The sequence below is a fragment of the Phascolarctos cinereus genome, unplaced genomic scaffold (assembly GCF_003287225.1).
Source record: "Phascolarctos cinereus isolate Bilbo 61053 unplaced genomic scaffold, phaCin_HiC Scaffold_2;HRSCAF=192, whole genome shotgun sequence".
Lineage (NCBI taxonomy): Eukaryota > Metazoa > Chordata > Mammalia > Diprotodontia > Phascolarctidae > Phascolarctos > Phascolarctos cinereus.
The window spans coordinates 147,346,992-147,361,528 of NW_027555625.1; the positions used below are offsets into that span (position 1 = coordinate 147,346,992).

Here is a 14,537-nt window from a genome sequence, read left to right on the forward strand (position 1 = left end):
TAAAATGGAAATCATAACAATACCTACTTCACTGGGTTATTGTGAGGATCAAATGAGAAATTTGTAAAGTGCTTAGCATAGTGCCTGATACATAGCAGGTGATTAATAAATGCTTGTTTCCTACTCCCCCACCCAACTGTTTAAGATAAGGCCATTTTTAAGTGTTTATAGGGCCTATTTTCCCACTTTGACTTTTTGGTAGTCAATCAAATGACAAATCTGATGGAAATTTTCTTTATATTCCTACATTACTCTCTGGCATAACGTCGTTGATGCTGGATGACAGATGCCTTACTACTGAAGACTTTCCCACACACGCTACATAAATAGGGTTTCTCTCCAGTATGAGTTCTTTGATGCCTAGTAAGGGATGAACAGTCAAAGAAGGCTTTCCCACATTCATCACACTCATAAGGCTTCTCTCCAGTATGAATTCTCTGATGTACAGTAAGGGATGAATGTATAGAGAAGGCTTTCCCACATTCATCACATTCATAGGGTTTTTCTCCAGTATGAATTCTCTCATGTACAGTAAGAGATGACTGGTTAGAGAAAGCTTTCCCACATTCATCACATTCATAGGGCTTTTCTCCAGTATGAATTCTCTCATGTTCAGTAAGAGATGAAGGGTTAAAGAAGGCTTTCCCACATTCATAACATTTATAGGGACTTTCTCCTGTATGAGTCATGTGATGTCTCATAAGTCCACTTCTACGGCTAAAGGCCTTCCCACATTCATCACATTCATAGGGTTTCTCTCCAGTATGTGTTAGCTGATGTCGAGTTAGGTTACTTTTCAGGCTGAAGGCCTTTCCACATTCATCACATTCATAGGGTTTCTCTCCAGTATGAATCCTGTCATGTTCAGTAAGAGATGAATGTTTAGAGAAGGCTTTTCCACATTCATTACATTTATAGCGCTTCTCTCCCTTATGAGTCCTTTGATGTCGAGTGAGGGATGGGCGGTCAAAGAATTTTTTTCCACATTCTTTACATTCATGGTCTCTTTCTTTAATGGGGCTTTCTGTGAGACCAATTGACAACTGCTTGAAAGTATTCTCATGGGAAAGGGATTTCTTCCATTTTTCCCTTTCAGAGTTTTCCTGATACTTCTCCAGTCTACCCCCAGACAGAAGAATTTCTCCAAATGTAGGGTCTAGAGGAACTAATATCCCTGGTGATTCTGCTTCTTCAGAAATGTTCTCATTTTGAGTTGACTGTTGGGTGTCAGGCCTACTCTCCCAGTCTGGAACCAAGAGAAAAAACAAATTAATCTTTCTCTGTGCTGTAAGAAAAGAAATGCTATATTGGGAAGAAAATAATGAAACAAAAAATAATGCCCACTAGATATCCATAGTCTTGTCACCTCTAAAAACAGTCTTGTAATCTGAAAAGAGGCTAAGAAGTGGGAGAGGAGAACTGAATAGGGAATAGAAGCTATATCATCAAATGAGGTAAACAGAATATAAAGTGTCTATCCAGGAGTGTGGTAAGGGTCACTAGAGTGTTGTGTTAAGTGCGAGGGATAGTGATAAATAGGAATAGCAAATAAAAAAGAAATAGTGTCATCAGGGAAAATGAACTTTCAGTAAGGAAAGGTAGTCTCTGGAAAGCATGAGGAAAAAGAAAAGGCAGGTAGGTAAGGATACATGTGAAGAAAGACAGCCACAGGTGAGACTCACATCTCTCCTTTCCCCAAAAAGCTGGAAGAGAGCTTTCTCTCAATAAACTATTGTGCTGTTTCTCCCACTGAGTTTCATAGATCTAGTTCTTACTCACTTGGAGGGGAATTTCTTGGGACCTCTCTCTCTCTGGCTTTCTGCAGACTGAACATCCATGGCTCTTTCCCTTGCTCCAATTTGAAGATCACATCTGGTTTAGATATAGGAAACCCTGTTTGTATAGAAGAAAATAAAACACAGATGTTTCTTATGGGGACAAAGAATTGTCATGGATCCTCTGACAGGACTCACTTGCATTAACTTACTAGTACTTCACCGCTTATCTGTCTTTCTTTGAACATAATTATTGGTCTTTTGTTGTTGTCTTTTACATCACAATCAACAAAGCAACCTTGCAACACTCTGCATCAGTAGTCTCCTACCTAGCCCCTAAGGAGGAGGGATATATATTTCTCTGTATTTTGGAACTAAGAATGTTTCATGAGGTTAATTTAAATTCAACTACCTTTTAATGTCATCTTCAAATACATAACTGAACTCTTTGTGTATAGTTTTCTTGGTTCCACTTTCTTCATTCTTCATCACTTCATATAAGCTGTCCCATTTTTCTATGAATTCCTCATAATCATTTCTTACGGAGTGATAATATTAGATTGCATTCATAGACCATAGTTTGTTCAACCATTTCCCATTCAATGGACACCTACTTTTTTTTTGGCTTGTTCGTTTTTTACAGAAAATCCTAATAGGAATATTTTTACATGGCATCTTTCTGTCATTGACTACTTTAGGACATACATCCAGTACTAGAATCACCAAGTCAGTGTTGGAAAAGCTGTGGGAAGTCAGAGACATTAGTTGGTGGAGATGTGAATCAGTCAAACTGTTCTTGAAAACAATTTGGAATTGTGGGAGAAAAAGTCACTAAGATCAGCTTTTCTTATAGAATTCTAACTTATTTCCCAGTACTGTTGGTTCAATTTTATAACTCCACCAACAGTGTATAAGTGTCTCTGATTTACCAAACCCACTCTGCCACTGACAATTTCTGTTCTTTATCACTTTTACTAATTTGATGGCTGTCAGTCAAAACTTCAGAGCGGTTTTTCTCATAATTTATAATTGAAGCATGTTTTCCATATGATTGTTTGTCATTTCTTCTGAAAACCATTCAAATCCTTTGTTCACTTACACTTGTCAGGTTTTTCAGTCATACTACATCTCTGGATCACTTTTCCCTTTCAGGAAACAAGAAACTCAGAACTTTGCCATTCACCTATCAATGTGTAACTAGGTTCCCTTTATTCCAGCCCCGGCACATTATGACTCAAAATATTGCCCAACCCTGACTCTATCTACCCTGCCTCTCCTCCAACATGCACATTCATCCTGACACAGAGAATTTCCACAGGGTGACAGCCCACAACTTTCAGATACATTGATCTGCTTAGCCTCTCCTCTTCCCCAGACATGTTCAGTCCTGATGCAAACATACCACCTCTTCCTTCTGTAAAAATATTCATTATCTCTAGCCACCTCTGTAAACCTGAGGCTTTTAGACAGATTCTCTCCTCGCTTTTCCATATTCTGTCATTCAAGCTCTGTTCTGTTTATCTTACAAATGAAGAACAGAGAAAAACACTGACTAGCTTGATCAGCAGGTAGCAGAATAGGTACCATAACTACTGGCCAACTGTCACCTATGGGGCAGGCAATCAAGCCTAGCTAAAGCAATAAAGCATCCTGAGGGAGAAATGAGGTAGCATGTGCCAGGAAAGTCAAACCACAACCTCTCCTCAGACCCTAATAGCGATAGCTGAGGACCCAGAACCCAAGAGCCTTAGGAATAGCAGTGGCCCTAAGATTACTGGCCTTGTTTCTGGCCTGTAATTTGTAGCCATCATTGAGGAGAGCAATCATTGTGAAGAAAGGGCTCACTTTCCTTGGCTGACTGTCACCATTGGGAATATAAACCCCAAGCTTGGGGAGTGACAGAACGCTCTACACAACAGGCCCTGCTTCTAGCCCAGCCCTCCACAAGCATCCCCGGAAGCAACCCCTGTGCAAAGATGTGCCTGGGCAACTGCTTAGAAAGGAGAGTTCTTGCCCCCAAAGTCCTTGGCATTGTCAAATGGTTTAACATTACAGGTTGACATGATTATCAGTAGAAATGACATTAAAGAATATTCATTATCATCAGCTTACTTGCTACACCCTAAGGACCATGGGATCTTTTCATCTGACTTGCAGCTGAAACCTATATATATTCTCTTTCCCCATTAGAATGTAAGCTCTTTGAAAGCAGGGACTGCCTTGTTTTTCTATTTGTTTCCTCAGCACTTACACACTAAGTGGTTAATAAATGCTCATTCATTTCCCCCTTCTCACTAACACCAGTACTGAAACTCTACTTTTTACACCCACTAGTCCAGTAACTACTCCAGATATTATCATCACATCCCCATGAACTAGTTTCTAACAAGATACCTGCTAGGGAAGAGCCTGACTGTTCTTTTACAGATCATGGAGTAATTAACAACTATCGTCCAGCACAGTTGTCTTTCTGTCTTAAAACACACATTTTTTCTTCCCTCTGTTGATTATCTCTGCCTATGGTAGAGTTTAAGGAAGCCTGTATTCTTGGGTCCCAGAAAGGAAACCAGAGTCACATTATACATTTCAGTATTTAGACAGTGTCTCCATTTAACCAGGTTTCCCCACATTCAGTGCACTTGTAAGTGGTCTTTTCACCTCCCATGAGAACATCTGTCTCATTTGTCAACTCTTCCCTCATTTTCCCTCCTTTTTACTTTTGCTCACTCCTCTGCCTGGAGAGGTTCTTTTTCTCTATTTTCTTCTTGTTTATTCATCAGCCAGTCCAGGACATTTTTTGGATACTTAATCCTCTGAGTTTTTTCTTGTTTCTTCCCCATTCCTTTTCACCAAGATACCTTTCTTCTTAAACTAGCAACCCCCTGCTTTGCATCAGCCCATGCTTTCAATCCAGATCTTTTTAGGGACTCTATCTAACAACGCTTTTCCTTGAAGTGGACAGTATATAGATAAACTCTTTCCCACCCTAAAAGCTTTTGGATAGGCACTGGAAATTCTGCGTACTGTAGATTCAGACTCTTGTTGTTATAGGGACGTTATGGGGTAGTTTTAGCCCCATCTCTCAGAGCTCAATTTGGGAAAAAGGCACTACCTAAATCTCCCATCAAAGTGAGGGTAGTGCTGCCCAAAAATTCCCTAGATCATTACATTGGAAACATGGCCCTGGACTAGATCAATATGGGTAGGCCATGAGGACCTCCCTATTATCCTTAGTGGTAAATTTCCCTTGCCTCTACTTATCAGGGTGTCATGTACCATCTGGAGCATAGCCCCAGCAACAATGATGAGCTGGGGAGCTCAGGTTTCTATACCAAAAACATTCAAATGCTCAAATAATTAAATGCAAATTAAAATAATTGTGAAATATAACCTTAAGCCTGTTAAACTGATAAAGATGGCTGTTGGTATGCCCTATAATGCCCTTGCTACAATGCCTACCTATACTGGTTAGGCCCCAGCCACAAGGGCTCTAGACTTAACTGCTCATCCCTTAACTACCTGGGTGGCTCTAGCTTCTCTAGAGGCACTGACAGGGAAGTCATTCAAATACTTTCCAGCAAATCTGCTGCACCAGTTATAGAAAACAAAAAACAAACAGACAAACAAAAACACTGGAGCAGCTGATGCTAATACAATTATTCCTCTTGACTGCCTAGGCCAAACACTCTAAAGTGACTAGAAAAGGGGAAGCTGCTTTCCTGGGAAATGCTAATTTCAGCATAGACGCACTAGTACAGACTCATCAGTACTTTACCGCTAGCATCTGAGGTTTGTGACATGCCCTGCCCACCCCTCCCTACCCCCAACCTTCTCTTTTCCATGTGGAGACTATAAGGAGATCAGAACATTTACATACGCAAAATCTGACTAGGGTCTCCACTGCAGCCCTGGACAACTGACTGGTACCCACGAATCATCAAGATGGCAAAATCCAGAACAATGTCAAACCCATAATGAACCCTCTAACATCCCTTGCTGGTAAGAGAGTTTCACGAGTATTTATGTCTTAAGCTTATTAGGGTGACAGCTCCCAGCCACACTAAGTCCCAGTATAGACTTATTCTCACCTTTCTCTTCAGAGTACAGAATTATTCTCTCCTAACTCTTCTAACCCACACTGGTATACCAGTCCTTCATTCTTTAAGCACTAAGTAACTGCTCCAAGTACTGTCTTTACATGCCAGGATCTAGTATCCTACAAGATGCCTGCACTGGTTACCAACTGCAGGAAACTTAAGAGGCTGGGAGATTAATTAGCAACTGTAGAGAGGGGTGCACAACCTTCACCTTCCATGAGAAATTTGTCTGCTTTACATTGCAGTTTTCAATCCTACACTTTTGTTCTGTAAGAGAGAAGAGAAACAGAATCTTTGCCTTACACTTGGGTTCCAAATACTTAATTTCCAAAGTACAAGATGGAGGAGGCATGGCTAAAGAGCTATTTATCTGAAAAAAGATCTGGAAGGTTTAGTAGTCTGAAAGCTCAGAATGAATCAACAATGTGATCTGGCCACCATGAAAGATAATGTGAGGCTAGAACAAATAGAAAAACAAGGCAGTCCCTGCTTTCAAAGAGCTTACATTCTAATGGGAAGAGAATATATGTAGGTTTCAGCAGCAAGTCAGATGAAAAGATCCCATGGTCCTTAGGGTGTGGCAGGAAACCTGATGATAATGAATATTCTTTAATATCATTTCTACTAATAATCATCTCAACCTGTGATGTTAAAACATTTGACAATGCCAAGGACTTTGGTGGCAAGAACTTTCTTTTCTAAGCAGTTGCCCACATGGAAAAGAGAAGGCTGGGGAGTGGGGGTGGGTGGGCAGGGCATGCAATCTTGCTGTATTTTGTCCTGGCCTGGCCACATCTGGAAGAATAGAATTCAGGAAGTATATTGATAAAGTGGAGAGCATCCAAAGGAGGACAATTAGGATGGTGAAGGGCTTTGAGTTTACACCACATGACTGATTAAAGGAAACAAGGATCTTTGCCGGAGAAGAAAAGGTTTGGGGCACTGGGGAGAGGGAGCAGGAGGAGGAGGAGTGGTGTTATACCTGACTTCAAGTATTTGAAGGGCTTTCCTATGGAAGAAAGCATGGCTCCATTGGTAGAAACAGGAGTAACAGATGGAAGCAAATTTAGGCTCAAGATAAGAAAAACCTTCCTAACAGAATTGTCCAAAAGCAGATCCTCAGTGAAGATCTTCAGTCGAAAGCTGAGTGCCCACTGGTGTGACAAGAACCTTCTGAGCAGCTTCCAACTCTGAGATTCTGTGAATCAAATGAAGTTAGAGCTGGAGACAACTAAGAGATCATCTAATTCAAACCCTATTGTTGGAAAGAAAGCTCAGGGCAAGAGAGAAGGGACTTGCCCAGGGTCAAATGGTTAATGATTAGCAGGGTGAGACTTGAACTCAGACCTCCTGACTCTTCTGTCCCCTATATCAGGGTGGGGAACCTGTGGCCTCCAGGTCACGTGTAGCCCTCTAGGTCCTCAAGTTCAGCCCTTTGACTGAATCCAAACCTCACAGATCAAATTCGTTTGGATTCAGTCGAAGGGCCGCACTTGAGGACCTAGAGGGCTACTTGTGGCCTGGAGGCCACAGGTTCCCCACCGATGCTAGGCTGCCTCTCTATCCAAAAAGGATATGATAGGAAAGCCCAGAAGGAGTTGCGGTAACTTCTGAAGGAGGTTCAGGCTTATCTTTCCAGAAAGCAGATATGTGCGCTCTTATCTTAGGTGAAAGCCCTTGACCTGTAGGAGAAGAGGACAAGGAAGTTACAGTCTCTGGAATAGCATAACAAAGCTTCTTAATTTCAACATAAGATGTATATCATTTTCACCTGTTATGGAGGAGAAGAAATGCTTTGTTTCTTAGCCAAAATCTCTGACCCAAGCCCTGAATCAAAATTCAGGTAAGAAATTCAGAGGCTCCATGGTTTTCTTTACCAGTTCTCTTTGATGCCCTGACAACTCTAGAACCTCTATAATACAACCTTGCAACCCTGCTTCTTGCTTGGCCGATTTCTTCATAGGTACCATTTGCCTTCACTTTCTTTATATGTCATACTTGTTATCAGTCCTAGGTCACATTACCTTTCTTTCTCTGCTCAGTCTGGTTTTGAGATTAGCATGTTTCCATTCTATTTGAGGTCTGGGCTCCATGTGGAAATTACCTTGCCATTATAGCTACCTCCTTCACCTTTACTTCTGGTTCCCTCCCTTTAGATTCAAGAAATCTTATTTTTCTATGCTACCTTCTTTCTCCACAGCTCTTGATCCAAGTTCTATAGTTTCCCTGAAGGTCTACTGGATACTGTTCTATGTAATGTCCACCTGAGTAGTTCTTGGAAGGTTGGGCCCTTGCTTTGCTGGCCCTCCAGTTTTGAATTTAATAGGTGACTCCTTTCCCTCCTGCATGCCTCTTCTCTTTCACCTTTTGGCTCACCACTTCTAAATCCAGCTCTATCTTGCAGCAATTCTTCCTGTTTTCATTCACAATGCATTCAGACCTCTTAAGTTCCTCATCCTCTCCAGGACCCACCCTCCACCTCATCCGATAGCAAACAGTAGGACCTCATGCTCACCTTCACAGTTACATAGCCATCACCATTGTTTGAAAGCAGTTCCTACAGGTATCTGTTACATGACTATTCTTAAGAAACACAGTCACAGTGAGACATAAATAAATCCAATCCAGGCTCTGCATTCACTACTACAGTATTCAGCAGAGAAGGGAATTTTCTTAATTTAAGATAAATTTTGAATCCCAGGGAGAAGCCATCCTTACCCAGTGAGATGAGGTTTCTATAGTTCTCCAGCATCACATCCTTGTACAGGTTCCTCTGAGCAGGGCTCAGTTGCCCCCACTCCTCCTGGGTGAAGTTTACAGCTACATCCTTGAATGTCACTGATTCCTGAAACAAACACATAGGAGAGACGTTGGAGCATTTGACCTGAGGTAGGAAGGTATCTTTTCCACATTAGTATACTTATCACTAAGCTCCAATGGAGATGAACACTAGTCAAGCAAAGCTCATTTCATCCTTAGTCCTTCATCCACAAGGAGGAGGGCAGAGAGACAGAGAAGTTCCATGATGAGGAGGAGAAAAGTGTCCACACTCTGGAAATTGAAATTTCATTTAGAAAAGACTGGAAAACTCAAGCTCACCCGGGCTTTGGTTATCAGGGACACAGTAGCCATTCCCTCCTCTTCTGTAGTCCTCTCCTGGAAAAAGGCAGAGTTCTGAGAATGCAGGCCTAGAGGAGGAGGAGAGGGGCAATGATCATACCTTGGAGCTCCCGGATTCCCCAGGTTAGAAATATCTAAATAACTGAAGCATGTGATTTCTCTACCTCTCCAAACTCTACAAAGGAGGTTGCCCAGGCACAGTAGCCTTGCTCCTTCCAAGATCAAAGAGATCAAAGAAAGAGGAAAAGGATCCCTATGTACAAAAATATTTAGAGCAGCTCCTGTGTAGTGGCAAAGAACTGGAAACTAAGGAAGTGTCGATCAACTGGGGAATGGCTAGACAAATTATGGTATAAGAATGTTATAGAATGTCATGTGTCATAACAAATGATGAAAGGGACAGTTTCAGAGGAACTTGGAAAGACTTAGATGAACTGATGCAGAGCGGTCAGAGGATAATACAATAACAATGAAAATGTTGTAAAAACAAACACTGAAGTGGTGCCCAACTACAGTTCCAGAGGACTGATAATGAAGGGTGCTACCCACCTCTGGATAGAGAGGTGATGGATTTGAGATACCAAATGAATTATATATTTTTAGACCTGGCCAACACTGGCATCTGTTTTTGTCTGACTACATATATTTCTTAAACGGGTTTTGTTTTTCTTCTTTTTTCAATGTGGTAGGGAGGAGGTGGAAAAGAGGGGAAAAAGCTTGCTAACTGAAAAACAAATAAAAATTTAAGAAAAATAAATAGCAAAATACATTGCTCCCACAAAGGGCCTGGTATGTTGACTGTTTCTGTTTTATAGCACATCACTAGAAGGATCTCTATTTTTGTTAGGAAGTATGATGGAAATTAATAGCTCTGACCCCAGAACTGTTTGATATAGAAAATAACAGCCAAAATCTATGTGACTTATTCACCTGCTCCTTTAATAAGGGAAAGTTTTTCCATTTTCTTTCCTGACTCATAGAATTAACAGAAACCATTACTCTGACTTCCTTAAAGTAGCCCAATGGATATAGGACATTAGTACAAGAAAATCAGAATGGAGATAGAACTGGGAATCAGGAAACCTCCTTATGGTTCTGTTTCTGTAGCTTAGTATTTGTGTGGCCTTTAGCAAATCACTTAACTTATCATTTATCTATAATAATCCAATGGAAAGGCAATATGATGTATTGGAAAGAGTGCTAGACTTGGGGTAAGGAAAACCTTGCCTTTAAAGCTTACTATATGACTCTAGGCATGTTAATTAACAGCTAGGTAGTATAGTGGATAGATCTCTGGGCCTGAAGTCAGGAGGAACTAAGTTCAAATTTGGCCTCAAATTTTACTAGCTGTGTGACCCTGGATAAGTCCCTTAATTAACCCTGTTTGTTCAGTTTCCTCATCTGAAAAATGATCTGGAGAAGGAAATGGAAAATCACTCCAGGATCTTTGCGAAGAAAACCCCAAATGGGGTTACAAAAAGCTGGATGTGACTGAAATATACAACAACAAAGTTAATTAACAAGCATGTATTAAGCACCTACTATGAGCCAGGTACTGTGTTAGGTTCTGCATATGTAAAGTAAAAAACAAAACAATTCCAGCCCTTGAATGGAACTTAGAGTTCACTGAAGGAGACAAAATGAACATATAGGAGTACATATAAGAATGTTGTTCAATCATTTTAGTCATGTCCAATTCTTCATGACTCCATTTGGGATTTTCTTGGCAAAGAAACTAGAGTGATTTGCCATTTCCCCTTCTCCAGCTCATTTCACAGATGAGGAATTGGGACAAATGGGGTTAAGTGACTTACCCAAAGTCACACAGCTAGTAAGTGTCTGAGGCCAAATTTGAACCCAGGAAGCTGAGTCTTCCTGACTCCAGGCCTAGCACTCTATCCACTGCACCACGTAATCGCCCCATATAAGAATACATACAAGGTAATGGGGGTCGAGCAGAGGCACTGAGGCACTGCCAGGTAGGAGTAAGAGAATCAGCAAAAGACTCCATCCGTGTAGGAGGTAGCAAATGAGTTGAGCTTTGACTGATACTAGAGAGCCTAAGAGGTGAAGGTGAGGAGGGAGGATCCCCCCCATGGGCAGATAACCTGTGTAAAGGCACAGAAAATGGTGTATCCTGTTATAGGAACAGCAAGAAGCCCACGTTGGCTAGACTGAGGGTGTGTAAAGGGGAGTAAAGTATAACGAGGAAGGAAAGATGGGCTGCAACCAGGTTGTGAAGGGTTTTAAATGATAACCAAGGAATTTATTTTCAATCCTAGAGGCAATATGGAACCACTGGAGTTTTCCTAAGCATGGTGTGACAGAGTCAGCTATGATTTAGGTACATCACTCTGGATACTATGTGGAGGATGATAGGGAGGGGAGAACAGCCAATTGGAAGGATACTGCAATAGTTCAGGCAAGAGGTGAATTCTGGTGGACCTGAATTAAGGTAAAATCCGTATAAGTGCAAAGAACAACACTGGTATGAAAGAAGCTGGAAGGTAGAATTCACAAGACTTGATAACTACTTGGATATGTAGGTGAGAAAATGAGCTGAGGATAAACACTCTCCCGTCCCACCCCCTTTAACGACTATCAGCTTCATACTTGTCATCTGGTAGAATGGGGACAATACTATCTGTAGCACACAGGGTGAGGATCAAATAAGATGATTTGTTAAAAGCACTTTGCTAATAATGATGGCTGCCATTTATATAGCACCTACTATGTGCCAGGTGTCATTTGATCCTCACTTCAATCATGGGATATAGGTGCTAGTATTATTTCTAGGAAATCGAAGCAATCAGAGATTAAGTGGCTTATGGAGGATCACACAGCTAATAAATTCCTGAGGCTGGATTTGAACTCAAGTTTTCCTGACTCTGGGCCCAGCATTCCATCCACTGTGCCAACTATCTACACAGATCCAGGCCCAGTGCCCTATCTATTGTACCACCCAGCTGCCGTAAGGCCTTTAAGGTTGGCACCTGCTAACCTTAAAGCATCAGATAACGCTAGCTATTCTTTTTTAAGATGAGGATATAACTATAAAAAATGATAGTGATTCCACAAGTCAGTTTCACTACTTTTTTAGTAACATACTTCAAATATACCCTACCTACTAAAGAGAATCCTATTTTTCTTAGGGACATATGTCAATCAGTCAGTCAATAAACATTTATTAAGTGCCTACTAAGTGACAGGCACTGTGCTAAGCTCTGGAGATACAAAGAAAGGTAAAAGATAGTCCTGCCCTTGAGGGGGCAGGGAAGAGATGACAAGTAAACAAATGTGTACAAACAAGCTATATACAGAGGATAATGAGGAAATAATCAATACAGGAAGGGTACTGGAATTAAAAGCAATTAGGAAAGGCTTCCTGTAGAAGGTGAGATTTTATCTGGGCCTTCAAGGAAGCCTGGAGGCCAGAGATGAAAAGGGAAAGCATTCTAGCCAGAGAAAATGTCTGGAGTTGGGAGAGGAAGTGTTCTGTTTTAGGAACAGAAAGAAGGCCAATGACACTGGATTGAAGAGTATGTGCAGGGGTGTAAGTCATAAAGACCAAAAATGCTAAGGCAGCTAGGTTAGGAAGGGCTTTAGAAATTAAAAAGAGGATTTTACATTTGATTCTGGAGGTGACAGGGAGCCACCAAAGTTTAATGAGCAGAGGAGTGACATGGTTGGACTTGTGCTTTAGGGAACTCACTTTGATGGCTGTGTGGCAGATAGACTGAAGTGAGGTGAGACTTGTGGCCCATAGACCAAAAAGGTACTGCTACCACCTTGGTGTGAGCCCTTATAGCCTCACACCTAATTTATTGTAATAGCCCTCAGGCTGGTCTGCCTGCCACTAATCTTTCCACACATGAATACACACATGCACATTTGCATACACACATGCACAGGTATGCATGCTCACATATCTACATGCTATTTATAAGATAAACCAGTGAAAACCATTCTCTCCCCATCTATGTCTTTCAGGTTTATTGTCGTACATGGGGAAACTAAAAAGAGAGGAGACTACAAAAAGAGATGACATGAAAAGTCAGTGAGACCGGGGATAGCCCTGACCAGGTCAGTCACAGCCACTTTGTTCTCCCCAACTCAGGTTTTTTTTGTTTGTTTGTTTAAAGATGGGTCATTTTCATATCTTCAAACATTTGAGGTCAGTCTTTTACCAGTCACTACCTCCTTATTGTTCTCTGGATATTATGCTCTCACCCCAGTTCCTGGGTAGAATGGTCAAGAAATGTTCTTCCATTGGCTACAACAGGACTGCTTCTGCATAAATTTTAGGCCTCCTTCAACCAGAGGCAGAGCTCCCAGGACGAGTTCAGCAAAAACCCTAAAAGGGGATCCCTTCCCTCCTTCTGGTATTGGAATTCCCTGAATGTCTACTGAAAGTGGAAAGAACTTGGGCCTGGAGAAGAGATGAAAAAATGAACTTCCCTCCCTTCTTTCCAAAGGTAGAGGACTATGGGTGTGGAACACTGTCAGCTTAAAGTGTTGGTTAGTTTTGTTGAACTGCCTGTTTTGTATTTCTTAGAAGGGATGGTTTGCTGGAAAGGGAAGGTGGGGTAAATATTTAGGAATGAAATACATCAATAATTTTTTAAAACAGAAAGTGACTTATAAGATTGTATTTTGGTCCCAAATGGAATGCTTCTCTTTGGGAGCTTAAATTGTATCTACAAAGCTGGGATTTAAAGTTTCAGAGAAACAGCTAACTAAAGGATAGGGCCTGTCTCCTTGGGGCTGTAGGATTTATCCCTAGCAGAGAGCCAAGCTCTGACACCCTAGAGTGGATCACTTTAGGTTTTGCCAAGGTGCAGATGCAAGATAAAATCAATATGGGGGACTCCTCAGTCACTGGGTAAAAGTGCAATGGTGCCGGAGAGATAGGCTGGGTCCACAGCCAAATCACGAAGGGCTACCCTGAGGAATCTGAACTCTGTTTCAAGGGATATAGGGAGCCACGGAAGTTTCTTGAGCGAGTGACATGTGTGACATGGGGCTGGGCTTCTGATGGGAAAACGGGAGGGAAGGGGGGGGATCGCATCCCATGCAGCAGAACACCTAGTCCTGGGAGTCTGAAGACCTCGGTCCGATTCCAGTCTCTGCCACCGACAGATTGAGGGATTCTGGGCGGGACTTGCCTTCTCTGCGCCTCAGTTTCCCGATGTGTCAGCTGTGGATCCTCAAGCCCTCGACCTGCCCAGTGCCTGCAGACCCCGCTTCCGTCAGTCCCTAAACGCCCCCACAGACCGGCCTTTACCTCCGACCCGAGACGGTCCGGATAAACTGCTATTCTCCAGGTCCGCTCCAGAGTTAAGAGGCCACAGACATTACGGTCCAAAGAGGACGCTGAGCTCTCTCTCCCGAGGCAGCTTCGCCTCCTGAGCCCAGGCTGCCTGGACCAGCCACGACAGGGGGATTCTGGGGGATTGAGTCGGAGTGCAAGAGTCGGCGCGGCTCTATGCTCTCTGGGAAATGTAGTCCTGGATTTCCACCTGCGCAGTCGCAGTGGGTGGACTTG

At 42.1% G+C, this 14,537-nt stretch overlaps 1 protein-coding gene across 1 annotated transcript; it reads right to left on the reverse strand.

Annotated features, from left to right (window-relative positions):
• Positions 1 to 220: 220 nt before the first annotated feature.
• LOC110209555 (uncharacterized) lies at positions 221 to 14,445 on the reverse strand. Its single transcript, XM_020988189.2, has 5 exons — positions 14,277 to 14,445; positions 8,972 to 9,060; positions 8,591 to 8,717; positions 1,780 to 1,893; positions 221 to 1,246 (listed from the first exon to the last, which is right to left on the reverse strand). Exons 2-5 carry the CDS (start codon positions 9,002 to 9,004, stop codon positions 249 to 251), a joined length of 1,272 nt encoding a protein of 423 aa, XP_020843848.1. The 5' UTR covers positions 9,005 to 9,060; positions 14,277 to 14,445; the 3' UTR covers positions 221 to 248.
• Positions 14,446 to 14,537: the final 92 nt, after the last annotated feature.